The following is a 26,219-nucleotide window of genomic DNA, read 5'->3' as shown; positions in this document are numbered from 1 at the left end:
TTAATCGTGTTACGCAGAGCGTCTAGAACAGATCCAAGAGTGAAATGATAGCAATTCTGTCTTTTCTCGAGGCGATGAGAGCGGATGGATCCTTGGTCACAGTCGGGGATGATGAAGCGTCGGCCTGGTAGAGGGTTGTTCGGTAAAATCCGGTCGGCTCGATGACGACTGCCAAGTGCTTTTGTTCTATAGATGATGAGCCCTCTAGAGCATCTATGTGTGTGTATGTGTGGAGAATGGACGATAAATAGGACAATTGATGGTTGTAGGTGGTATGTGAGTTGAGATGGTTGTATGAACCCCACAAGTGGAATGTATGATGTCGGGCGATTCACGACCCTCTCTCTCCACCTTGCACTGTGCATTCGGGCCGGAGTTTAAGATGGATGCAAGCAGGCAGCATATGATCACACAACACACTCGACAGGTCACGGGATTACCTTCAATGGTAATCAGGGCAACAAAGTGGAGAGAAGGGAACGGATAAGGTTTCTAATCACAAGTCCAAATATCCGCTGTCTTGATTACAAAATGCCCGTCGGCGGTATTACAACCTATTAAGGACTCTCCCTGTCCTGGGGAATTCACCGAAAACCAGGGGTGCTTTTCCATGAATTCTCACCTCACGTGGCATGCCAGGTTTCAGTGAATTTCCAACTGCACCAATTCTGCCTCGAAAGTCCGAGTTTTGACTTTTGGCAGCTCGACTGCAACGCAACTTTGGCTCATATTGCAAGTCGTTGACTTCAATCATCAGTCACAGTCACCTCACCTGAAGCTCTTGAGTCTCTCACACCTACAATCGGAGCATAGCACTACTCAGTCATGTCCATGTCGACTGTCCCCCGCTCGGCACTCAAGACCGCGCGATCGGTCTCGCGCACATGTCTCCCTTCAACCTCTCGATTCCAGTCCGTCGTCGTCGTTAGAGGATATGCTACTACGACTGAAACTAGACCAGAGGTCAAGCAGGAGATGATGTTCGGTGGACCACCACCTGTGAGGAAGGATGATGGATCGGTGTTGAAAAAGTACACAGGAAAGGGGTTCCCCTTCATCCCCGTGAGTACAAACGGTCATTCTGCATCCTCCTTGTTGCGTGGGGTCCTGCCAATGCATTTTATGGGGATCGTTGCTTATGCTGGTACATATGTAGAGTTTGCGTCACGTCGTTTACCCCTACCATCCTCATCTTCACCAAGGAGGTCCCCTTCGAGAACTTACCGCTCCCCTTCGACGAAAAGGTGGTCGTAACAACACTGGTCGAATTGTCAACCGACATATCGGAGGAGGTCACAAACGACGATTGCGTACGATCGATTTCCACCGAGTCGAAAGCGGTGAACACGATGTCATCCGAATCGAATATGATCCCGGAAGGAGCGCTCATATCGCCCTGATCAAGAAGCGAGGCAGCACTGGAACCGTCAGTGCTGAGGATGCGGAGGAAGGGTTGTTGGTCGAGAACAAGGGTACAAAGAAGTCTACGGAAGCAGTCAAGGGTGGATGGAGTTATATTGTCGCCCCCCAGGGATTGAGAGCGGGTGATGTCGTCGTCTCATATCGTGGTGGTATTCCCGAAAGCGTTATCCGGGAATTCGACCAATCATCTTCCATCTCCTCGAACAACGATCCTTCTGTCCCCGCAGTCTCCACACCTCGATCAGATAAACCTCCCGCTACCGACACACCGGAAATGCGTCGTGCCCTCGGTTTGCTCAGAACCGTCACACTCAAACCTGGAAATGTCCTTCCTCTCTACCTCCTCCCTCCCGGAACACAGGTTCACAACCTCTCACTCACCGTCGACGGCAAGATGCAACTCTGTCGATCGGCCGGAACCTTCGCTCAGGTTGTCTCGCACCAGTCTGCGGATGGGCGAGCTATTGGTGGTTCGGATGTCTTGACCATGGGCGGAGGCTTCGATGAAGATGGAAACAGAGTCCCGAAGAAGGGTTACGTCTTGATCAAATTGCAAAGTGGAGAAGTGAGGAAGCTTGATCCTGGATGTGTCGCTACCGTCGGTGTCGTGAGCAAGTGAGTCGCAACTGACACGTCTCACTTTGTCTTCATTACTTGTATTGATGTGTGTCGGTCATTGCTTGCAGCAAAGAGCACCAATCTCGTGTACTTGGTAAAGCCGGTCGATCACGATGGCTCGGTAAACGACCCCACGTCCGAGGTGTGGCGATGAACGCCGTCGACCATCCTCATGGTGGTGGTAGAGGAAAGGGCAAGGGTAACAAGCACCCCAGATCGATCTACGGTTTGTTACAACATGTCAGGACGAGGAGACCCAAGGACAAGGATGGAAACAAGGCGTGCGTATCTGCATTTCCCCTACACTCTGAATAGGTGGCCACAAGCTGACATGTCTTTTTCGTGTTATAGCGTTGTCACGGAACGACCGAGAGGAAAGCAGACTGCTGCCAAACACTAGATTATCAACGATTGCATATACACCTCATGCACAATTCCATCATGACACAAAGAGCGAATTGATCTAGATCGAGTACTGATTTGGCAATGCGAAAGCCGGGCTATGTCTCCGCTGAAGGCGTATAGCAACAACGTATTTGCTAGAACACATTTTTGAAGCAGCATGACTTTCGGTCTCTCAAGACAACCTCGAAATATGATACGCTTCAGTACGACGTCAACGCGCAATACATTCAAAAGTTCAACTTCACACTTACATCATGTCAAAGGCGAGCAAACGGCTCGACCGAGCTTTGCCAATGATTCAAGCACGAAATGATTGTACACTATGTCTGTATTGTCGGATGAAGGGAACGACAAAATCATACTCGTTCCGACAACTAGCATACCGCATCAGATCGACCGTGAGTGGTGCCCAGGAGTCTGAGAACATAAGGGGCAGCATAGTGTGTAAGCAGCGACATCTTGGGAAGGTTTCCAGAGCACCGAAAGTCGAGTAAGGCAGCACAATCCCGATCGCCATTCTGCTGAGCAAACCGGGTATGACGCCACATTTCATCTGTCGCGCACTGTTTGAAATACAATTCTCCAGATTTGTGCGCCATAGCAGATCTAGTGGTGATCACCACTCTGACCATCACCACCAATGTTGGCATCATGACTTGAGGACTTCCTCACCAACATCACCAATATCACACAGCTCACGACAGCATGGCAGACCAAAAGATCTTGATTTCCCTGACCAAATCCTGAATGTGGTGGCACTACAATCTGTCTCAGGTGATGAGTGGTGTACAGAAAATGGGTAGTACACAACTCATGGCTATATAAACGGTTTTGAGTCTCTGGGTAAGTGAGGATGCCATTTCTGACGCATTAGTTGTGAACCTGGAACTATACAGAAAACATGTTTATTGAGGACTCAGGAAGACAAAGTCATCAGGAACACAACTTCAAAGTGGAAGCATGTACATCCAACAATAATTAGTCATGAATATAGTAATATCAATAGCAGGCTCACGCTTTGTGTAGACAGGTTTGCTATCAGCTTCCACAGTGGTACAGGACATATTGAACACACCAGTACTCTTCTCAGATCATACAGTGCACCCAACGGTGATCCTGCTTGGTTTCAGAATGTACAGGAAGACTTTCACTGCATGAATTCAGGCAAGGAAGTCAGATCCAGAGTCAGGAGAGAAAACATGTTTAAAACCCTCAGAAGGCATATATATCATCTTGGAAGCCATGCAGATGGTGTTTCAAGTAGCTGAGACCACTTGCAACGGAGAGCATAGGGAGCATGTTTCAAATATCTGGCATGAAAGGTCTGATAGGATGGCTCTGACAGACATGCAATCATATAGCTTCTAATTTGACTGGTTTTGTGGTGTCATAGCTACTAGAGCATGATGTTATGTGAATGCCACTCCTTTATAGTGCATGGAAAAGGAAGTACTGCAAGGTAAGTGCTCTGGCGCAATTTGGGAGTGGTACAAAAGTGTCACGATGATCAACAGAGGCTTCAGTCAATGAAGCCCTATCACACCACGGAGACAAGGTTGAGTGATATTCGCCAAAGGCGTCAACTATAATGACGAGATGGACGAGATACTCAGCGAGAATGACGAGAACGACGAGAATCCGAAGAGAACAACCTCAGGATGAGCGTTGTGGCCTTGGACTGACTGAAGGCTAAGTGATATCGTCAAGAGCGATAGCGAAGGTACGGTGTATGACTTTTAATCGGGAAATCACTAAGGAAAAGAGTACAAAAGATGAGAATAGCCATTCTCCTATATATCCATCCATCCATCCGTCCATCTACGTTGAGCGATATTCTACAACTCGGCGAGTTCGTCGAATTAGACCGAATAAGAGATGGGTTCGTTGAATGAAGTTCTACGAGTTCGACGAGAATAGCGAGTAGTGCGGAGAGTGCGTCGGGATCTTGTAGGTCACGTGATGTATGTGGCAGTGACCGTCATGACAAAAAGGCCGCTGAGGGTGGCAAATATGATTTCAATCTGACAAGACCATTCCCCACTACTTCAATCAGTGTAACAACTTCACACTTCTGCACAACACACCCTGAAACATTCCCCACCTGCTATCACACAATGTCATCTCATTGGATAGAAGGGTTAAAAGGTTTGTGGCATGTCTTGAGTATTGTCAGTGTGATACTGATGCATACATATGGTCGCAGCTCATGTGCTTGAGCAAATCTCCTCTGAACTCTCAAGGGGAATCAATGCTGAATTGGTGGCTGCTCAATGGTCAAGATTTCGCTGTACAAGGGCAGCTACAGCAGACTTTCTTGTTGACCAGGCTCGATCTGGTATGTTCCACAGAACATTCTTGTTGCTATCGTGCTGAAGTGAGTGTATGAGTGCAGCCATCCAATCACACCAAGGCTCATTGACACTTGGAAATGGACTTGATGCTCAAGCTGTAGCCAGCCTGTTAGCGATGGAGTGCATCCCAGATAAAGTGACAGAGGAGTTTACGGTACGGGTTTTACAAGGTAGATATCCCAGAGTCACATTTGCTCCCCTGTATACTAATGTAGTGTCTAGAGTTGGGTGTAGATTCCCTGGAAAAGCAAATCTGGTGGGACATTGAACACTCAAGCTTTGGCTAGCATCTGGTCAAAGCGTCCCAAGCGCAGGTCTCCTACAGATGACTTCATTGTGGCTCATGCTCGATTTGGTGTGTCTGACAATCATTCTTTGCCGCCAAAAACATCAACATATACACCATAGGGATTTTGGTTTGCTGACCATTCACTTTTGTTAAGCTCTATCAGACATGTCCTCCAGATATAAGGCAAAATGGGAGCAAGAGCGTGATGCCAATACACTGTATCAAAAATTGAAAAGGGAGATTCTATCACTGACAGTGGACAATTGTGAACAATACCGTGATTTCACAGTGGAGCCGGAGTGCATTGCTCTTGGTTTTGATATGATGCAGAAACTGGACAAAGGATCAGATCCAGGTAAGCATACCCTGGAGGAGAACAGTAGCACAAAGAAAGAGTCACCCGTAGCATACTGATTAGGTGCACATTGCAGATTCACTTGATTATGAACAGTATGACGAAAAAATAGATTACATGGTCTCAAGAGTGCTTGAAGGGGATGAACCTGCAGAGAAAGAAGATCATTTCGTGTGGGCAAGAAGTATTGCTAAGGTTATCCACGGCCCGATTGACCCTACAATTGTCTATGTGCCATTTCGTGAGAGCCGGTTCCGTTGACGGGCCTTAGCGGGGAATACGGAATACGAATAGGATGAAGTCCTATTCCAAATTGTACGAGTCGAGTACCGAGCATACGAGACTTGGGGTTGACTAGTAGAGCGTTTCACTTGTACGGTAGTTGTGGACTAGCCAGAGGAATATACATTTGTCACAGGAATAACTATGTACAAGTCCTGTGCTGATGTATATATCAGTACCAATGATGCTACAAGAACCATGGGAACGATTAGCCAGTGAAATCGGTCATCTCCTATGACGGTTCTCTCCGGGCCAACTTTGAACTCGTTCCCGATGGATAACGAGTCGAACTATTTGGAGGCCAAGTCAAGGTATCACGACATAAGTCGTTCACTGAGTTGCACTAGGTTGTGACACAGTTTAGCTTCCCCTGCTATTGCTACAGTTCTCTCTTCACATATAAGAATATTCACTGGTTGTGATACCTGTCTGTCTATGGTTCTGTCTATCAGTGGACATCCATCAGTCTCAATCTTTACTTGTTATTTTTCACTGCACATCTTGTGTGACTTCTGTGCATGAATGATCTGTTGCTGCTGCCTGTCAAATATGTCAGAACACAGAAACACCAGCAGGACATGATTATGCAGCTGTCAGGTCAGGGTTTCCTACCGATTTCGATTGCACAAAGTCTGTTGAAGCTGAGACCGCATCCTCTGGATGCTGAGACTCAAGACGTCCCAGGGACTATTAGTCACAGATCAACAGGACAGCTTTGATCTTTTCCCACTTTCCCAATCATTAGAATAAGCCCCCCATGAGTAACCTACTCCTATTGGTAACTACCGAAAGAGGAGTGTTGTTAAGAATACTACTGCTTGATTCATAATCTGGATGATCAACCCAAGGAGGTGTGTGTGAGTGCCAAGTCAAAGATATTATACTGTACTGACCTTGTGACTTCATTTGAAGGAGACATCCATTCTGCTTCAAGCAAAACAAAGGAGAGATCGTGTCATCGTGTAAGTGACAGAAGGCCAGATAGTCAGAAAATGGGTCTGTGACGAGTGGCAACTGAACTTTTTGATCATCAACATATACTTTGGCTTGACTGACACACTTTCTCTCACACCCTCTCACTATCCTGATACAGTCACACATTGAGTCAGCCTTTACAAAACATGTCTTCATCGGATAAGACCAGGTCTTCAAGTATGTGCACAATTATTCTGTATTAAAAGATGAGGTGTGAAAGCTGACTTCATGTTAATAATAAAAGCAAAATCGGCCTTCCCATTGTTGAAACAGGATACCATGTCAGCTGCATGTGCAAAGACAGGTATGTCAAAAAGTCCCATGAACAGGTCCAGGGCAGAGGCAGATGGAATCACTACCAGACGTCAGGGTAAGTCATTGATGTTCTGAATCTGGAGAGGTTCACACACTGCGCACGCAGCTAATGCCATATCCTTGTCTAGATTTGCTAAACGGCAGCGCACATTACCTCAAGAAGTGGCAAAAAGAGCATAAAAAGAAAGCCAGTGGGATTGATGCAACAACTCGTACCCTCAGGGCACGCACTGCAGCTGACTCATTGGCACAATATTTCAACTTCAAGGACACCCCAGAGGAGTGGAGCATTGGGGATGGTTTGCTTGATCTGCGGTCCAAATTGGATAGTGGCAGCATTACTTGTGGGTGTGTTACATCATGAACAATACTAGATATCCTACAAAACAAAGTGTGATGCCTACCACACACTGACTTCTGAGAACGTCAACAGGTTCATCAGTGGAAAGCATCCGATATGATTGGTTCACTACGGTTGGCCGAGCTGAAAGGAGACTTGACATGCAGGACCCCCATTGGCGCAGGAAGAGGGAAAAGATATTGATGTAGCTTTTGATATTTGAGGCGAGATGGAGCTTTCTCTTCAATGATGCTGGTACAGACTATGGTAATGTTTTGGGAAAACATGTTTATCCCCCATTGAGGTGTATCCACTGGGTATGGCTAATGAAGAGTGTCAACTCTGGTCTTTAGCCGATAAGTTGTGCTTGGTCTGTACTTTTATTATCCAAAAGGGCAGCTCTGCTGTCTCTGCTAAGGTAGCGTCAAGATACTTGTCCTCAGCTGAGACTTGCCTGATGGGGTCCATGTATGAGTTACAGCATGTGTGATCCCACTCATGTAACCCTACACACCACATTCCTGTACCCCCGTTTGTACCAGTCTCTATAACAGGCACTTCAGAGACCCTGTACCTGGTACTGTGGAGACTCTGTAGCTAGCTTGGTGGAGATGCTTGCTTAGTAAGGTGGTAAATGTTCTTGGTGGCAGACAAGGTAAAACTGGACATAAGTTGTCATTTCAGTTGTACTGGGTTGTGACGCAATCACAGGTGTGATACATTGATTGTTTGGCAAAATTTGTCAACCACCACCACCTGCACCTGTGCAGTAATGATTTGTATCTGTGGCTGCATGCAGTTTGCCTGGCACAATATGGCAGACCTAACACATCATGTGCATAGAGATCAGTTGAGAAGTGATGAAATCTGAGAGACAACATGGCTCACTTTGTTGGTGATCCTAGCAGGAATCTTTATTGTGCTGCTCCGTGCAGTCACTTTGCAGTCAATAAAAGGATCAGATTGTAGAGCAGCAATACTGAAGTATAAGGGTGGAGACATAAAGGATGCAGTGTGAGACATGTCTCAAGCATATTGGCTGATGTCATTGTCCATCTCTTGCATGGAGCTCAAGAATCCCTCACAACAAGTAAGAAGGCAACACAGTACAGAATGCACAGTAAAGGCTGCATGTATGTTGACTGATGAATGCTGTCCTTCATTTTGATTGACAAACGGATTAGATACTCCTTATGGGGGAGGGATGAAAGCATCAAGGAGGATACATAGTGCTACATGCATTGGAGCATGTAAGTGCTGAAATTGTCTATTTTCCACCATGCAGTTTCATTAGGCACATCCAATGACAAAGGGGTAAGGGGTAAGGGGTAAGGGGTCAGAAGACACATTGTCTAACATGTATCAAGTCATGTAAGGGACACAAGCTATGCTTTGCTTCACATAGGAAGGCATGCTCACCAAATAGAATTCAATATGCTTGGGATGGTATAAGAAGGATACCAACACTCATGGGAAAACACCCTCTCTTCAACATCACATCCTTTTCCTAAATCAACATAGCATTTACATTCAATCACATCCACTGATCAGCATTTACTTTGACTATTTATCACACTATGTCCTCTGCACCAACCCAATCCTCAGGTAAGTCATAACACATTTGGGGTTGATTCACAGCTCAGGTTGTTTGCCTCAGACCAGCAAAACAGTGCCACTTCCACCCAAAGTGGCTCTGAAAACCTGGCAGAGATTATGTCCCGGCCTCTAGAGGACAGATCTAAAGCAGAACAAAACCAAGTGGTCGATTGGCGTTCCGGTGAGTTGACACTATCTTCAATGCAGGACCAAAGACATTACAGCATGACAGCTCACTTTCTGCTACTGCTGATGTTCTGTTGCTTCCCAGGGGTCTTCAGGGAAAGTGCTGGGTATGCGTACAAATGGCTGCTACAATGTGATCGATCCACCATGTTACAACGGACAGAAGTGATCATCAATGTGCAAGAAGACTTCTCAGTCCTGGAAGACACAACAGAGGAGTTCGATGCCGGTGAACGATTCCATCGCATCCACACAGGACTGGACAAAGGCACAAAAGATGGTAAGTACATGTCACTAAAATAAAGGAGAAAGGAGCACAAAGATAGGCATAGACATTCAATCGATGCCTCACACCTCTTTGACTACTGTGCAGGATACATGCTAACATTGTGGTCTTGCTTACAGATCTGACAACTGTGGCTAATGATCGTCAATCAGTGCGGGCTGCAAAGGAGAGAGTTCAATCCATGAGACGTACAGGCTAAAGGATCCCTCTGTCCACTTTGCTGTATGGCACAACTTCTAGCTGTATGCGGTTTGGAGTGTTGATAGGACTGAAACTGATTTATACTGTGATAAGATGTCATACCAGATTACAGGAAGTCTCTCATGTCCTATACTCGATGGTCTGAACGCAATGTGATTGATCTATGTTGGTGCAGTTTGAATAGACTTCCAGCTTCATTTCTGAGAAGGCAGTAGGTATGAAGACTGTCCCCCTTCACTGCAGTGCAGTCCACCATTGCAACACACCAGAAATACCAGAATCATACCTGTCAACATATAGCATGCATCACACAGATGATGTACTGGGAGGGAATTGGAGGGAGCTAATGATAAATTGATGACTATTACCTGAGAGCATTTGTAACTCGTCAGTCCCACAAGAAGTACTTGTAATAATCTAGGACATGATTTTCACCCAGTTGTCATCTATGTGAAGGCTGCCAGGAGAAGAAGAGTGCTAACCTAGAGTGATGCAGCACCTTAGCACCTGAATGTTACCTCCTTGTACAATGGTACAACTGACTTATGCCATAATGGTCCGACTCAGTGCCCAAATAGGTCAAACCGTCATTCATCGTCATCTACTTTGAGTCAGCACTTGAGGCGCTCACCGACATACATGACAGACTGGACTGTCGAGTAGCATCCACGGTTCAGGTTTCATCACTAGTACTTGTTTAAAAGAGCACAGGATTCGTACATAGCTATTCCTGTAATGTTTTCACTCCTCTGTCTTGTCCACTACTATTGTGCGAGTGAAGCATTCTAGTAGTAAATCCCAAGTCTCATGCGTTTGGTACTCGACTCGGGCTATCTGCCATAGGACTTGACTTGATTTGTGCCTCGTATCACCAGTAAAGGCACATCATTGGACGGGCGCCTTTAACGCTGACTGGTACAACCCATCACGATGCCTTATCTCTATATGTCAGCGCTTGCGGGAGGTTGCCTACACATTTATCCAACAGCAGGATGACCAAGTCTGTTCCATGGTTTGCTGACAGCATCATTATTAATTGTAAACATGAACACAGGGCTTATACATCGTTGTTCCTGTCACAAATGTGTATTCTCTGCTATTGTGCAAGCGAAGCATTATCTAGTCAGAACCAAGTCTTGTATACTTGGTACTTACAGCGCTCAATTCAAATTGGTTTCTCTTCGTTCTCCATATTGCCTAGTACAGGCTTGTCGATCAGACTCACCTCTGTGTGGGCATGTCAGGGATGCATTGTGAGATGTGTTTCAAGGTTTTGGAGTGATGTCATGGCCATCTCCTAAAGCAGCATTGGGAAGTGCTCCAACTGGAACCAACGAAGGCACAACAGATGCAAATATACTAAATACACCAGGGTGAGTGAGTGATGTCACTGCCCCTATTTTGCAGTGTCTCAACACACATTTCTCAGGAATGGCAGAAGACACTAAGGAAGGCAGTTAGTGATACATGTACCAGATCTGTGAATGATGTCATTGTCAATACGCATAATACAGTGTCAACCATCACCTCTGTAAGGTGCTGAGGAAGACATAGTCTGTTACTTGTATCAGGTCATGTAAAAGGATGTCAATGGCGCTCCTTGCCGGACATAGGAAGGCATTATAATATGGACCTAGCAAGGGTTTGTAAATGTATAAGAACAGGTTTCTGAGCAAGAAGAGAACAAACATATCCAATACACAACATACTTCTTTCCAATTCAGCACACCATTTGCGCTTACACATCCAATAGCACATCAGTATCTCTCAGATTGACTCTCCATTACACAATGTCTTCTTCGAGTAGGTCTTTGATATCTTAGGTCTGCCATGAAACTGACTTGGCAAGATGCAGCTTCTGCCCGACCTGGCCAAGACACCACATCACAACGTGTGTCGTCGGAACAGCTTGCCCGCCAGCGCTGGCTCGGACGTATGTTGACATTTTATGATTCACTTGCCAGCAGACAGTATGAAGAGGTCTGGTACTGATATCACTACTTGCATCATGAAGCACATCAAAATGAAATTGGGATCTATAAAGCACACTGGGATTCGGATTTCAAGAATGGGCAGATCAGCGCAGAAGACCACGACAAGCAAACTCAGATATCTGGTGATTCCACTGAGATCTTCGAGTCTCTAGCAAACACTGAGCAGGAGAACGACGCAGTTGTACTTCATGTGGACCTTCATAAGGCATTGTTCAACCGTGGTAAGCTTTTCTGTCCATTCAGCATTTCAGATCAGAGAAAGATATACAAAGAGTAGTGTAAGAGATGTTGATAATCCTGTGTCAATTGCAGACTTTGAGATTGCCAACGGAAACCTCAAATCCTTGCAGTCCATGGCATCCCCAAAGAACACCCAGCCTGGTGATTGTTCTGAGAGTGGTGTCACGAAATAGTGCACTGTATTTGGCATGTTGCAACATCTCCAATACTGGAGTTGTAGAGGGAGGATGTTATATGTTGATACAGTTGAGACTGCTTGATACTGTCTTGCATTTGTGATATGGTTGTTACTGCGACAATGTTCATGTCCCTTTTTGATGGATAGACACTGTTAGTCTTGATTCTTGTCCAGAGTATTGTGTGAAGGCTTCCAGCTGATCATAATCCAGATGTTGCAACAATCCATAACTACAGGATCGATGGGTTTTGTAGCAAGGATGAGGTCCACCAAAGATCAGTGTTGGGGCTCAATGTCGGACCAACGGCTGAATGTCTTACACTGATTGGAGATCATGCTTTCTGGTCAGAATTAGTGGCATTTTTGCAACATATAATTGTTGGTGAAATTGCACTAGATGGTGCATATGCCCAATTTCTACCACATTTAACATAGATTACACAAATGTAGTTAATGTGGAATAATATCGTACTTCAATCAATGTTGCAAAATATCAGAGACGGGTGGAATTAGCAAAGCACACTGCTTGAGGTGCGTCCATTCCAATTCTAATGCAAGGCAGTGGCAAATGCTGCTGGTCAACTTCGACAGGTTTGACAAATTTTACCTATGTGGTAAATTGGGTAGACACTTCCTGTAGAGTCATGACTAAGAGCACTACATGATGTACATGCCATTGACCTCCATTGTGACAGATACAATGCTTGCAATGGGACCACACTGCCACCACTTATAGCCACAATCACCTCAGATTGCAACAATGCAATCAGAAGACTGTCAAAAGAAGACAACCTGGCTTCAAGTCAGCTAGTTTCAGATTGGTCTTCCATCCATGTACAGAAGTCTTGGGGCTGTGCTAGATAAGCTGGCTAAGAATATGTTTGATGGCTGGTCTTCTGTTGTTTGACAGGGGACACTATCTCAAAGGAATACTTGTCTGTGGATTTTTGAGCTCTTTAACATATTTGTAGGTATAAAGCAGGTCTGCTATCTTGTTTCCAGCACTCTATCCTGTTCACCAAAAAATATCTCTTGTCACATCTTCTTCACCACCTTCTTCTGATCATCACTTCATCACCCTCTCCAGTCAACTAAGAAATCAAGCGACATGTCATTCAACAGCGACATCCGATCAATTGGTGAGTCAAACCTTTTTGGTGTGGTTGCTGGTATTTGGTATAGGAGCAGTGCAAATAGCTAATCAGATTGGATATAGCCACATTTGGAAGTGCAAACATCACCAGCTTTTCACACAGGCAGCTTGCCATGGGCCCCAGTGAGTCTTGTGTCATTAGGAAAAAAGCTGCACAAGGATCCTTGTGAGACATAGGGTGGGTTGGCTGATCTTTTATAATATGTTATTGCAGACAAACTGCAACGCAGTCTGGATCTGATCACAAAGATTGAAGGTGCATACCTGCCTGACGAAGAGAAGGAGTTTTTGCTTGAAGAAGTTCGGGGGGTGGCGGCTCTGTATCTGCCATTCACCAACAATGCCACTGCATTGCTGCAATATCAAGAGGGAATTGAAAAACTCGAGGAACAAGTCTCAGGATCCATTGCAATTCACAAAGCCAATGCTGATATTGCAGCAGCCAAAGCGGAGACCAGCAACGCAGAGACCAGCAGCGAGTCTCCGAAAAGTTCCCGCAGTAAGTGGTACATAGTCTTGGGAGGTCAATACTGACTCGTTTAACCGATGTCGATTCGCAGTTCGATCGCTCAGCAAAGTCCTCCGGAATCTGATGCAAAACACCAGCAACCCATACGGGTCTTATCGGACCAGGACCTATAGCAATACAAGCACCTTGATAGGGCCACCGAGTCGCACCAACAGCGACACCAGCACTTTGCTTGGGACTGTCAGTCGAATGAACAGCGCTAAAACTGTCGAATCTAGTTCATCGAAGAATTAGATCCGATGTCGAAGTCCAGCGCGTGCCAGATCAATTCGTCGATTGCAGGCGAAACGAGAAGGAAGAGAAGAGAGTCACTCCGGGTGGCGGATGAACGTACATATTTTGAACAGTCATGCAGAACAGTTGAATCGTATGCCGTTCATAATTCCAATCCGAATCTATTACATCTATGACCTGCTTTCCGTGACATTTTCTCTCCGTCTCAATCCCGTTTGATCCTCTGTATCTATTTTCGTCGACGTTGAGGCCCCTTTTGATCGCTCCTCTTGAGGCAGAGCCAATGCTGACGGCTCCGACAACGATAAGCCTTCCTTGACAGGTTCCTCGGCGAGTCCTTTTGGACCAGGAGCGACTGAATACAAGATCGTTCCCACTGATCGAATAAAGATCAGCTTCGCCTGGCAATCATCTCGAGACACCAGTCAGAAAAATTGACTCACGCATGACCAGTATACCGCCCAGTGCTAATCCAGTCGAGAACCCACTGCCGTAATACCACACCGAGATCGCCAGACTGACCGCTTTTCTCACTGTCAAGATCAGATTGACTGTCACTGCGTTCACTCGCGTTGTTAATCTGTTGACACCGCGAATACAGAGACCTTGCGTGAAGATATTGAGCAGAAGAGCGAAGATTGCCGAAGGCATGACTACGTCTCGCCACGTCATACGTAACCAGTCGGTTTTCGACGATTGGGTGGCGGCGAAGTCGTTCAAGAAGATAGCAGGTTGTGGGAGTTTCAGGAAGGTGATGGGAGATGAGGCGGCGAACGAGGTGAATGTTGTTGTTAGGGACGGGTAGAGAGGTAGGAAGAACGGTAATGATAGGAAGTGCTACGGCCGAACCGCAATAAGCCCTGCCCGTTCTCGTGGACCATCGATATCCACTCACACCGTAGAACAACGCCTCTTTCCACTGCTTCCCATACACTCGATAAGTGCTCTCCTGCCACAGACCCAGGAACGCCGACAGGAACAGAGCAGCCGCTAGAAGTGCGATTCCAGCGACGTATTCCAGTTCATCAGGTATCAATGAGGTCGAAGAAGACGGTGCAGAGGCGATCTTGACAGCTTCGGATGGAGAAGGTTTCGGTGATTTGCGATGAGGAGCGGAGAGCGTGGCCAACACGATACCGACTGTGATCATGATGGCAGAGAGCTGTAATAACGTCAGCGACCAAGTACCACCGCAAGATAGAACGTGTGATATATTCTCGACGCGGGGTGAAGGCTGAGTGGTTTGGAAGTGCGACTCACAACTTGGCCTAGAGAGTACCGTCTTCCACCGGCGAAATGTCCAACCAGCATAGAGACGCAGAGACCTATATTACTGACTCAGCTTGATACCAGCGCAGCCAGAGCGAGAACTCAGAGAGCTTACCGCCGCTCCGGAAGATGATGTGAACAGTGACAGGTATCTGTCAGAGGTCAGCGAGGCGATCTGTATACCAGACCACGGATGTAGCTCACTTTCAGTCCGAAGGCGTAATTATTCACTAATCATTCCAGCACTGTCAGCTTGTAGCTACTTCTTGAGGCAACAGAAGGAGAAGCTATCTCACTCAAGCTTATAGCTAGGAATAGCACGACCTGTACTAGCCATCTCTTGAGCGGTACTTTCCTCTCTTTCAATCGAGGATAGGTAAGACCACCCTTCGTCCGTCTAAACTCTAGCTGCGAAGAGAGGTTCTGGATCGCAACGTAGAGGAACTGCGCGAACGTGAGGAAGGTACCTATGATTAGCAAGTAGTATTTATCATTCAGCCTGAGTCCGGATGACGGTGATTAACAAGGGTAAAGAGGCGTACCAGCTTTCGGATGTGATTTCAGTACCCCCTCCAAAGCCCAGACATTACTACGATGAGAACGTGAGCTTCGTCACTCCACACAAGATGCAGATTACATCAGCTCGACATACGAGCAGCATCCACCAAACACTAATGACAGTATCATGACCCATTCTCCTGCTGTACTCTGGAGGAAGGGGGCAACGAGTGACTTGTCCACCATCGTGGCGAAAGCAGATAAAAGATTATGTCGCGTTAAGGCTGATGCTCTCCTGGAATCGTCCTATCGAGAAGATCAACGATTGTTATGCGTTTTTGACTGGTAGTATGTTATTATCGTCGCATGATGGATGTGCTGTCTCAGTTCTCTTGTAGGGAGCTGCTTCTTGGCTGTATCGTGAATCTCGATGGAAGACATGAAAACAAATGCACAAACGCTTTGATCATGTCTCGATTGATGCGTGTAGTGGAGGACGACCTCCACGTTGGAAACGAGTGGAAATCACGTGATCGAAGATCTCAATAAGCGTGCCTGAAGATTTATTGTATGAAACCCCAAACAAAAGCTTGGTGAGAGACGTCAAGACAAGATCCATATACTCCTCAATAATATCATATCGTGTATCATCCGCCCCGCATCGTGCAAAGCTAGCACTCTCGCCCGTGGTGTGATTTGGGTCGTCAAGATCGTTACCCCGGACAGGTCGTGCAACCATCATGGTCATCTCAGTGACAACACACGAGACTCGCGAAATCCACTCGACGCAAGTCAATGGCCAAATATTCAACCGTGAAGAAGTTACAAAGATCTACGTGATCGAACCTGCGGGAAAGGAGAAGAAGCAGGTCGTTCGCGGTTCAGACACAATTGGAGAAAGTGAGGGCAGACTAGGGCTGGTTGCTGTCGTTGCCATCGCTTGGGGTGCATGGTTATGGTGGGCTTTCGGATAAAGCTTGGCGAGCGGGACATTTAGGTATGAATCACGCGGGTGCAGGTCAGTGAGCTCTTGCTTCCCTTCACAAATTTATGGGCAACCATTGACTTCTGCCCGTGCACAGTGATACATAACACAAACAGCTGCAAGTATACCTGCGCTAAGTAGCGAAGATCGGCGCAAGACCGCAGATGGCTTGGCTTGGCGTCAGACTCAACGGACGGAAAGTCAGGTCTATGTGAGTGCATTCTTACACATAACGCTGCAATCGTTATTGCATGAATGCTAACTATCAAATATCATAATCCCATCTACACAGCCAAGCCCATATCACACGCTCAGAACTTCTTCTCCATGTCTCTGCCCTCTTCCCACATGGTTCTACCGCTACAAGCGCAAACAGTCTTATCATTTCCCCAAGCACCCGCACTTCTCGCAACCACACCCGCGAATATCCTACCTATTGTCGATGTCGGTGCACTGCTGTTCTGCGGTGGGGGCGCCGACGTCTGGGTGGCCGCTTCGACCAGACAACCTCTCCCAATCCATTCCCACAGCTCTCCATCGACCTCTTTGAACATATCGCCATACCCTTCCTGGTCCGGCTCGATCTGTCCAAGCTTGACGAACGGCTTGCCTGTCGTTGATGGTGGATCGACCAAATTACCGGTCGAAGAGACGTAGACGTTGTATTTCGCTTTGTCCGTAGCGGTACCGAGACCAACTCGAGCGGGGGGTGGTAATCGGACTGTGAGATCCATGAGGACAGTCTTGGGAGCAATCTGGACGAATCGACAGATCCCAAAGACTTTTTGCGAATGCTCTTCCTCGTTCATACCGGGTAATTCACGATTTGATGTCGTAGCAGCGGAAAGAGGATTCTCAACACCAGCAAGGATAGGATTGGACGTTGATGCCATGGATGTTGGGAGGGGAAGGGGGGACTCGAGGATGGAGACGGCTGCTTGGATAGGAGCGTTAAGAGATGCGGAGGATGTACCTCGGACGATGACCTGTCGATTTGTTGATTTCAGAGCGGTCAGTAGTTGAGATGGCGGTGCTGTAGTACCGATGAATGCATTAGTTATAGCTTTGAAGATAGCCGAGTAGGGGAGTTCCCAGGTTGAGACTCACTCTTGCCCGTGATAGTGACCCGTTTGCCCTCGAGATCGATGTCATATCGCTCGACTCCTGCGTGTCACTTCAGCGTCACATCTAGATACCGAGGTAAAAACAACTCACCTGGAACATCCCGCAGAGCACCAGATACAGCTTTGACACACTACAGCGGGGATAGATGATCAGCGCATTCTCATTGCACCCTGTATACATGGGAGTCGCGGGACACGCACGTTCTGACAAGTCATGTCGACTGCGAACTCGGTCTGGAAAGTCAGAATGTCAGCTGTGACGTCGGTTGCCGACCTATACAAGTGAGCTGACCTTGAAATCGAGCGTTGCTAGCGTCATCTTGCTGTTCCTAAGCGTCTCTGCTATGCTCCTTGGATAATTCTTCTCGGTATGTTTTGGGGATCAGTTAAACGTCGTGAAGAAGTGAGAGGAATGACGAGGAAACATCAACATTATTTTGTATGTGTAAGCAAGCAATACAGAGCACATCATACCACCTCCACCTTCAACAACGACCGGACCATTCCGACGAACGAGAAATGTATTCCACGTCATGCTGGGTTTGCTTGACTTCCACGTGCTTATCACCGCTGGGTGGGTGCGTCCCACGTAATCTGACCTCCACTTCATTAGACGCGTCGAAAGAGAGGGAGAACATGACCAAAGCTCAACATCAACAATTGTTCAACTTTTACTTTCCTTCTTGTCTCTCAGCTTCAAATTGTGAACTGCAACAAGCTGTCAGCCTCGAAGATCAGGAAGCTACTTTGACAAAGCTTCTACGATGGCTGAGAGCCTCGGGTCTTGGTTGGCGAAAGCGGTCGTGCAACATGATCGTCAACATGGAGCCAATCTCGAAGTGGATGTAGCAGGGGGATATTGTCAGCTTAGATCTGTGAGTTGTGCTAGCACACCGACTTTCCACATCTGCAGTCTACTGCATCTATTCCACGCTCAGCCAGAATACTATAAGTATAGTCTGATGCTCATGTCGTCCACTCTGCTAGTTCTCTTCATACCGGACCGACGATGATCCGCATAATCAGATCATTGGATTTGTAACCGACCAAACACACCATGTCAAAGTCATCTTCGACGTAGAGGCCACAGACGAGTTTGAAAAGTAGGTTGACAGCTTTCCACCGCCCTTGAAGCGCCATCAAGCTGCGACTGACCTACACGTGATTGGCAACAACAGAGCTGTACCTGGTATCGGTTCGGAATCGCTCACCTCCCACCTTCGTGCGATATTCCGACTCACCTCGTTCCGCTTCTTCCTCGAAGACACCTCGCGACAAGGCGGTCCTAGTACTCCTGGCTCAGCAATCAAACCAGGTTCGAAACCCCATATCAAACTTAATCCCGATTCGCCATACCTGGACCTACCCCGTGTCGTGCTGTATGTGACGAAATGGGATGTTGTCAGTGGGGACAGAAATGATCCGTTGTTCCATATCGGCACCGAGGAGGTGGGAAGAGGGGGTAGGGATGGGGAAGTGCAAAGAGTACTGAGGAAATGGTGGCTAGGAGAGTGAGTCGCTGCTTCACATATTAGCAGAGTTAATGAGAGCTGATAATTGACTTTGCTCAGGTCATTCTCTGACCCATCACAGAATCAGTCCAGTCAGATGGAAACCCCTTCTCGTCAGCCTTTATCATACCCTTCTTCTGGTCCAAAACAGCTCTTACAAACGCCCGCACCGCTGTCAACCACTAAGCCTATTGTGATCCCCAACAGTGGAATACCCAACAAATCATATTCAACGTTTGTCTCATTCCTTCAGCCATATCTCAACCCTGGTGGCGGGAAGAAGCCGAAGGTTATACCGGAGTGGCTGTTCGAGAAACCGGAGGAAGTGAAGAGATTGTTAGAGGATATAACGCTGTTTGGGGCGGATAGCGCTCTTCAACCAACTACACCCGGACTACGCATATCGGGGCAATCAAGCGTTATCGAAGCGGAACATTCGACTACTAGGAAGGGCAAAGAGCGGGAAGTTGCGCGAGCACCCTCACCAAAATTAGAACCGGCTATTGTCGGACCTCGATCGCCATCTCCCCCACCAGCCGCTCAACGACTCCCGCAGAATCATGATACCACAGCACCCAGGATGCAGCGAGCAGAAGAAGAAGTAAGCGACGAGGAAGACATCCCTGTTCGACCTGTCGTGGCGCCACGAAAACGCAAAGAGCTCTTCGATCCTCTTCGTATACCGACTCCCGAGAGTTCCCAGCAAGTCCAAGAACATGAGGATGAGGATGAAGACCAGCTGTCAGACTATGAAAGGGAACAGAGAGAGAAAGCAAGAAAGCTTTCGAGGCCTTCAGCCGCTGTCGATGGAAACCATGATTGTGAGGAGAATAGGGGTCGAGAAGGTGCAAAGGATCAGCAACAAGCGGAGCAGAAGGCAGTGCGAGGAGTTGGAAGTGGGGCAGTCGCACACGAGGCAGAAGATGATGACGACGACGTGCATGTTGCTGTTCGAATACAAGGAAGAAGACAAGCGTTGGCACATATGAGACTGAACGGCGACGAGGACGTCGAGATGGAAGATGAGAAGAGGGTCGATGACCAAGATGAAGAAGATGCGATTGAGGCGGAGAAGCTGGTTCCCGAATCTGAGTCTCTGGACAACCGCCGCCGAAGGCAAGATGTGAATATTACGAATGTTGGGCTGAACGGCGAACAGTCAAGTAGTGAGGGCACCATTCGAGATGATCCAGCTTCGCAGAGCCAGATTCTGGTGGAGGACAGCGACCAAAGTCTCATTCAGGCAAATTCGCAACCCGGCTCTCAATCGCTGCGCCAACAAGCCCAAGCCGGCTCTCAACCACAGGGTCGATCCCCACGAGTAACGAAAACGGAACCTCACTCATCGCCGTCCACCGTCAGAGTTCCGCCTTCCTCCAACAATAAGGGCAAAGGACGAGAAATTCAGCAGACTTCTTCTGGTGAAATGGAGACCACTCAGTCCCAGTCTCAGGGCGGAGGCAACGAAGCAGATATCTCAGCTTCTTTCGAAGCCGAGTCACTCCCAACACACGTCTCAGCTTCAAGACCCGATACCGTTGGGGCAGCTACGCAACCGGCTCGAAGTCACCCGCAGACGCAGTTGCCCCAAAACACGTCATTGAACAGCGGGGTGAAGCGAGAACCAGAATCGGCTTCGAGATTGCAACACAAAAGACTCAAAGTAGAGCACAAGACACCCACATCGCAGGTGGGGAGTAGCGGATCGTCCAAGAAGGGATCAGTAAGGAGCTTCCTTGCTTCGATGCGAATCATCAAGACTGAGCCGGATGACGAGTACCGCGAAGCAAAGGGGATCGAAAGTCCCTTGGTGGGGAAAGGGGGTGCTGGTGGAATGGGAGGTGTGTTGGGACGATGGACGGGTTGGGGAAGAGGTCGAAGTGAGAGTGCTGATCGCGAGCCGGGACCGTCCCGTATGACTGGTATTGGCCATGATTCGCAAATGAATGGCCGATCCATGGGTGCAAGAAATGATCAGGTAATGGAGGTGAACGAGGAGGAAGAAAGGCAAACGAAGACTGACGACTCGAGGTCTCGACAACAGAATGGTCGTCGTTGGTCACGAGATGATGAGTCGGACCCATCCGAGTTCGAGTCTGATTCCCAGTCAGAGGGAGGAAACGATGAGAAGAATGTAGCCGTCCCAGCGTGGATCTTGGCTGCGGGACCAACCATGAAACCTAGGATCAAGACAAGAGATTTCGCGCTACCATCGTCGGCTTCTGCCATGTTTTCAAACGACACAACCACAGTTCCTCGAAGCGTCAGCACGGCCAAAAGGAGTCATGTTGTCGATACCACTACCCTTTCACGAGCTAGCATCACGAGTGCGAACCCGATCAGTTCGATACGACCTACCTCCCGTCAATCCCAGGTCCCCGATGTCGATGCCCATTCTCGTTCTTCATCCTCCGCCCCATCATCGTCTCCGATGCCGGCTCGAGAACAACTTACTCGCAGAAAGCTGAGAGGGTTCAAGCCTGATTTCAACGTACGAGGAGGACTGACGGAGCAGTATGTGAGGGATGCGCTGAAGGAGGCGAATGCAAGGAGAAACATCATCAAGAAGGAGCAGACGGGGTGATATGTATGGCTGGTTCATGCACGAAATATGAGAGAAGGAGAGGGGGATATCAAAGACGGATGGGGAGCGTGCATGTTCGTACTTGTAAACGAGAAAGAGGACATTTCGAGGACATAACTTCCGTCGATACACCCAAGGGCAACGATAATGATAATGAATATACCGTAACGTCAAATCGCATTGGTCTCGCCTAGCTGCAGTGTTCCGTATGTTAGCATGAAATTTTATATTCATCAAACCATCTATAAAGTATAAACCCCTCTTTTCTACTTTTTCAACCCTTCGGCATACTTCTCCCATCCAATCTCTTCCAACCTTTCCACTTTGCCCAGCACTTCTTCCTCAAGCTGTTTGGAGTAGTCTTCTGTGGCTTCTTGGAGTGCAGGGATGGAAGTGCCGAGGATACGAATGGCGAGGAGGGCAGCGTTGGTGGAGTTGTTGATTCCAACAGTTGCACAGGGGATTCCGCGCTACCAACGGTAAGAACATTTAGCACATGATTAAGACCGATGAGGAACAGTACCAAGCATGATAGCTATCAGCCTGAAGGGAGGGATCTCTAACTCACCGGCATCTGCACGATACTGTACAATGAATCGACACCGTCCAAGACACTCGCCTTGACCGGAACACCGATGACTGGCAAACTGGTCTCGCTCGCCACCATCCCTGGCAGATGTGCCGCTCCACCCGCACCGGCGATGATCGCTCTCAGACCTCTGCCCGCAGCAGCTTTGGCGTATTTGACCATTCGTTCCGGTGTCCTATGTGCCGAGGTGATTGTCAATTCGTAAGGCACCTTAAATTGATCCAAGATCTTCGTAGCGGGCAACATGACGGGGAGATCGGAGTCTGAACCCATGATAATCCCAACGAGGGGTTTAGCATGTGAATGTGCTGGTGATGGAGGAGGAGGAGCGATAGGATCGATCCATTTCGCATCGGCATCAGGTTGAGCGAAAAGGATCGTTCGTAATCTCTCATTGAGCTCGGCATCACTTTCAGCTGTCAAGGTGATATGTCCCATCTTTCTAGCTTTTCGACTCTCAGCTTTTCCATACAAGTGGACAGCTGCTCCGGGGACGGAGAGCGCCGAATCGGCCATGGCATGCACGGGGTCCATGGATGAGGATGATCCGAGAATGTTGATCATTGCTGCGGAGGGGACGCGGAGCGCTGTGGCGCCGAGAGGGAGAGAGAGAATGGCTCGGAGATGGTTCTCGAATTGAGAGGTGAGGGCAGCCTCGATCGTGTGATGACCAGAGTTGTGAGGTCGAGGTGCGATCTCGTTGAGCAGGAGGGAGCCTGACGATCCAGGCGTATAGTCAGCATGCAGCGCATGGCGAGTACAAGGCATTGTATCAAGAATCAAGCGTCACGCCCACTCACCATCCTCCATGAGGAACATCTCAACACCAAAGATACCAGCTCCTTCCAGATGTCCCACAGCCTTCTCGGCCAACTCCCTCGCTCTGTGGTTGACCCCCTTCTCCCCTCTGAGAGGTGCGAGACACACCCTCAATATACTCTCTCTATGTATCGTCTCCACGGCATCGTAACTCCTCACTTCTCCCTCCTTGTTCCTGACGACCATGACTGCCACTTCCTTGACGAACGGTGCCCATCCCTCGGCATACAATGGTCGATCACCCAAATGCGTGAGCGAAGCTTGGATATCTTTCGAGTGTGTCGATTGGAGTGGGGAGTTCCCTCGTCCGTCATAAGCCAAAGTTTTGGCTTTCAACATTATTGGTAAACCCAAATTCTTCGTCACGGCAACTACATCCTCCTCTGTAGGGTTGGAAGGTAATCCTTCAAAAGGAGCGACGGGGATACCTCTCTCGGCGAGATATTTCTTCTGTTCATATTTATCTTGGATGAGTCGAATTGTCCTTGGAGAAGGTTGGACTTCACACAGTCCCTCCCTCTCAACAGACTCGAGAACGTCCGCGTTCACATGTTCGATCTCCACCGTCAAGATATCACATTTTGATGCCAGCTCTCGAATGTGTTGTTCCGACGTGAATGGTCCGTCAGGGTGTGAGTGTGGTTGAGGAGCGAGCAGAGTCTGTTTGGCAGGTGTGTATTCGCCAGAGTCGAGGATGAGCAAGGGGATACCGAGGAGTGCAGCAGGATGTGTGAGCATACGACCGAGTTGCCCTCCGCCTATGTGATGTGCAACTTGTCAGCGCAGGTCCAGCATTCACTGCGGATCTGTCAGCTCACCGAGGATACCGACTGTCTTTCGTGGTGCCATGCTGAACGTGTATCTGCTTTTGGGATGCTGATGAAGGTATAATGTGTGATGAATAGCTGTTAAAAGGTTATCTTACTTCTGACTCCTTACTCGGTATTCAGGAAAAAGTTGTCTCTCGAAAGGGTGCGAGTAGATTGCTCGATCACCCTTAACCACGTGGCGAAATCATTATCGCTCGCCTATTAGCTTTTGGTTTGTAATGCTTTGACGAGCCAGTAGGAACTGTTTGTAATGTCTACTGTAATACCCTCACCGGCTATCATGCTCGCCGGTCTGTTGATACCCCATTTCCCTCTCTCTCGTTCGTAGTCGATCCTCTTTCCCTCTTATGACCGTCATTTCGCTCAGAAGTCTTGGCTGACCACTCCATATCTCCAGCATGTCGTCGAACGGAAGTACCTCTAGGTCTGGCGCAGAGTTGAGTGACGTCCGGTCAGCTTTACCACTTGATAAGCTGGTTCCGTATCTCGAAAAGAGTATAGAGGGCTTCAGAGGTCCAGTAGAGGTCAAGCAGTTCAAGGTGAGCTCAGCGAATTTGCGACTCGCGCAGATATGTAAGCTAACAAATATCTCAATCAGTTTGGTCAAGTGAGTCTGCTAGGAAGTCTGAGATAAAGAGGCAGAAGCTGATATTTCGATGACCGATACAGTCCAATCCGACTTACCTCCTCACCCCAGCTGCACCCTCGCAATCGTTCGTTCTTCGTCGAGCTCCTTCTGGTCCTCTTCTCTCACCCACTGCTCATAGAGTTGACCGGGAGTACCTTATCCTCTCCGCTCTGAACAAATACAACTCTAGCGTAGATGATGAACGACGAGTACCCGTTCCTCAGGTATATTGTCTCTGCGAGGATAAGGATGTGGTAGGAGCGAGCTTTTACGTGATGGAGTACATAAAGGGAAGGGTCTTTACGGACGTGAGGATGAAGCAGCTCTCAAAGGATGAGAGATGGGCATGGTGAGCTGCATAAATGCCTCCTATATATACGAGAGACCGTGCTGATCGTATTTTCTTGCAACAGCTGGAAATCAGCCATCAACACTCTCACTCGTCTCTCTACCATCCCCCTCTCGTCTCTCTCCTTGGCACCCTCATTCGCTCCGCCACCAGACAAGAAACCGTACTTCCCTCGACAGGTCATCTCCCTCCTCAGAGTATCAGAAGCGCAAAGTCGTGCAAAATCAAAAGAGACAGGTGAAGAAGTTGGACCTATTTGGGGTACAGCAGAGATGAAAGGCTGGTTTGAGGGCGGGGCGAAGGAGCTGGGTCAGGCGGAGAAGGTTGGTGGAGTGGGCAGTGTCGTACATGGTGATTTTAAGATTGATAACCTTGTGAGTGTCAATCGAAGATTGGCGGGACTCCGCGGTTGTCAAGAACGTGCTGCTGATATGAAGAGATATGAAGATCTTTCATCCGACTGAACCAAGAGTGATAGGAATTCTCGACTGGGAACTGTGTACCCTCGGCTCTCCTCTAGCTGATCTCGGTAATGTGTTGCTGCCATTCTCATTTCCCCCTCTCTCTTCAGAGTATATGAAGCACATGTCGTCGGCGCTGGGCGAGGGACAGCGGGATGACATGACCCTCTTACTGGGTCTGAAGGGACTGTCCAGCGAGGAGACTGGTATACCCAGCAGGGAAGAGCTGGAGAGATGGTGGGTGGAAGGCATGAATGAAGGTGGGGCATATCACGGTGGAACTCGGAGATGGGAGGAATGGCCCATTCCCCATATGGCGTGAGTCGGTCTCCACGTCCCGCTACCCACATGCTAGATAGGACTGATGACAACACTATCACAGCTGGGTCCGCTCTTGGATATTGTTCAGACTCGCCATCATCGCGCAGGGCATCGCAGCTCGTGCAGCACTTGGTCAAGCTAGCTCAGCAGATGCAAGAGCGGACAGTAGACCCGTCTTTGACTTTTTCGGCAAGATGGCTTGGGAGATCAAGCTTGAAGCGGAGGGGAAGCCTAGAGCCAAGCTGTAAACGGTGAATACCGCGTAGGCGGAAAATCAGAGTGACTATCTGAGGAATATGCAT

At 48.1% G+C, this 26,219-nt stretch overlaps 8 protein-coding genes across 8 annotated transcripts; 5 read left to right on the top strand and 3 right to left on the bottom strand.

Annotated features, from left to right (window-relative positions):
• Positions 1–825: 825 nt before the first annotated feature.
• Positions 826–2,440, top strand: CI109_104711 (mitochondrial 54S ribosomal protein uL2m; the record flags this gene model as incomplete). The annotated part of the gene is made up of 4 exons (XM_032008096.1): positions 826–1,062; positions 1,157–2,037; positions 2,109–2,321; positions 2,392–2,440. 4 exons carry the CDS (start codon positions 826–828, stop codon positions 2,438–2,440), a joined length of 1,380 nt encoding a protein of 459 aa, XP_031857647.1.
• Positions 2,441–12,793: 10,353 nt separating this feature from the next.
• Positions 12,794–13,949, top strand: CI109_104710 (uncharacterized protein; the record flags this gene model as incomplete). The annotated part of the gene is made up of 5 exons (XM_032006016.2): positions 12,794–12,835; positions 13,121–13,172; positions 13,250–13,309; positions 13,401–13,685; positions 13,747–13,949. The coding sequence occupies 5 exons, from the start codon at positions 12,794–12,796 to the stop codon at positions 13,947–13,949; spliced, it is 642 nt and encodes a 213-aa protein (XP_031859800.2).
• Positions 13,950–14,119: 170 nt separating this feature from the next.
• On the bottom strand, positions 14,120–15,962 carry CI109_104709 (uncharacterized protein; the record flags this gene model as incomplete). Its single annotated transcript, XM_032006015.1, has 9 exons — positions 14,120–14,325; positions 14,393–14,786; positions 14,845–15,111; positions 15,210–15,274; positions 15,334–15,370; positions 15,423–15,448; positions 15,515–15,685; positions 15,761–15,807; positions 15,871–15,962. The coding sequence occupies 9 exons, from the start codon at positions 15,960–15,962 to the stop codon at positions 14,120–14,122; spliced, it is 1,305 nt and encodes a 434-aa protein (XP_031859799.1).
• A 494-nt stretch (positions 15,963–16,456) lies between these two features.
• CI109_104708 (uncharacterized protein) lies at positions 16,457–16,690 on the top strand (the record flags this gene model as incomplete). Its single annotated transcript, XM_065967539.1, has 1 exon — positions 16,457–16,690. One exon carries the CDS (start codon positions 16,457–16,459, stop codon positions 16,688–16,690), a length of 234 nt encoding a protein of 77 aa, XP_065823611.1.
• Positions 16,691–17,012: 322 nt separating this feature from the next.
• CI109_104707 (uncharacterized protein) lies at positions 17,013–18,144 on the bottom strand (the record flags this gene model as incomplete). Its single annotated transcript, XM_032006014.1, has 5 exons — positions 17,013–17,734; positions 17,809–17,865; positions 17,917–17,956; positions 18,027–18,059; positions 18,118–18,144. 5 exons carry the CDS (start codon positions 18,142–18,144, stop codon positions 17,013–17,015), a joined length of 879 nt encoding a protein of 292 aa, XP_031859798.1.
• A 445-nt stretch (positions 18,145–18,589) lies between these two features.
• Positions 18,590–21,920, top strand: CI109_104706 (uncharacterized protein; the record flags this gene model as incomplete). The annotated part of the gene is made up of 4 exons (XM_032006013.1): positions 18,590–18,700; positions 18,813–18,928; positions 19,004–19,336; positions 19,397–21,920. The coding sequence occupies 4 exons, from the start codon at positions 18,590–18,592 to the stop codon at positions 21,918–21,920; spliced, it is 3,084 nt and encodes a 1,027-aa protein (XP_031859797.1).
• A 266-nt stretch (positions 21,921–22,186) lies between these two features.
• On the bottom strand, positions 22,187–24,177 carry CI109_104705 (phosphoribosylaminoimidazole carboxylase; the record flags this gene model as incomplete). Its single annotated transcript, XM_032006012.1, has 4 exons — positions 22,187–22,390; positions 22,489–23,225; positions 23,310–24,086; positions 24,147–24,177. The coding sequence occupies 4 exons, from the start codon at positions 24,175–24,177 to the stop codon at positions 22,187–22,189; spliced, it is 1,749 nt and encodes a 582-aa protein (XP_031859796.1).
• A 379-nt stretch (positions 24,178–24,556) lies between these two features.
• CI109_104704 (uncharacterized protein) lies at positions 24,557–26,165 on the top strand (the record flags this gene model as incomplete). Its single annotated transcript, XM_032006011.1, has 6 exons — positions 24,557–24,697; positions 24,757–24,765; positions 24,828–25,135; positions 25,200–25,509; positions 25,583–25,914; positions 25,979–26,165. The coding sequence occupies 6 exons, from the start codon at positions 24,557–24,559 to the stop codon at positions 26,163–26,165; spliced, it is 1,287 nt and encodes a 428-aa protein (XP_031859795.1).
• Between the last annotated feature and the right edge of the window lie 54 nt (positions 26,166–26,219).

The sequence above is a fragment of the Kwoniella shandongensis genome, chromosome 8 (genome assembly GCF_008629635.2).
Source record: "Kwoniella shandongensis chromosome 8, complete sequence".
Classification (NCBI taxonomy): Eukaryota; Fungi; Basidiomycota; class Tremellomycetes; order Tremellales; family Cryptococcaceae; genus Kwoniella; species Kwoniella shandongensis.
Note: the sequence above shows the minus strand (reverse complement) of the source record. Positions and strands in the feature narration are given on the sequence as shown.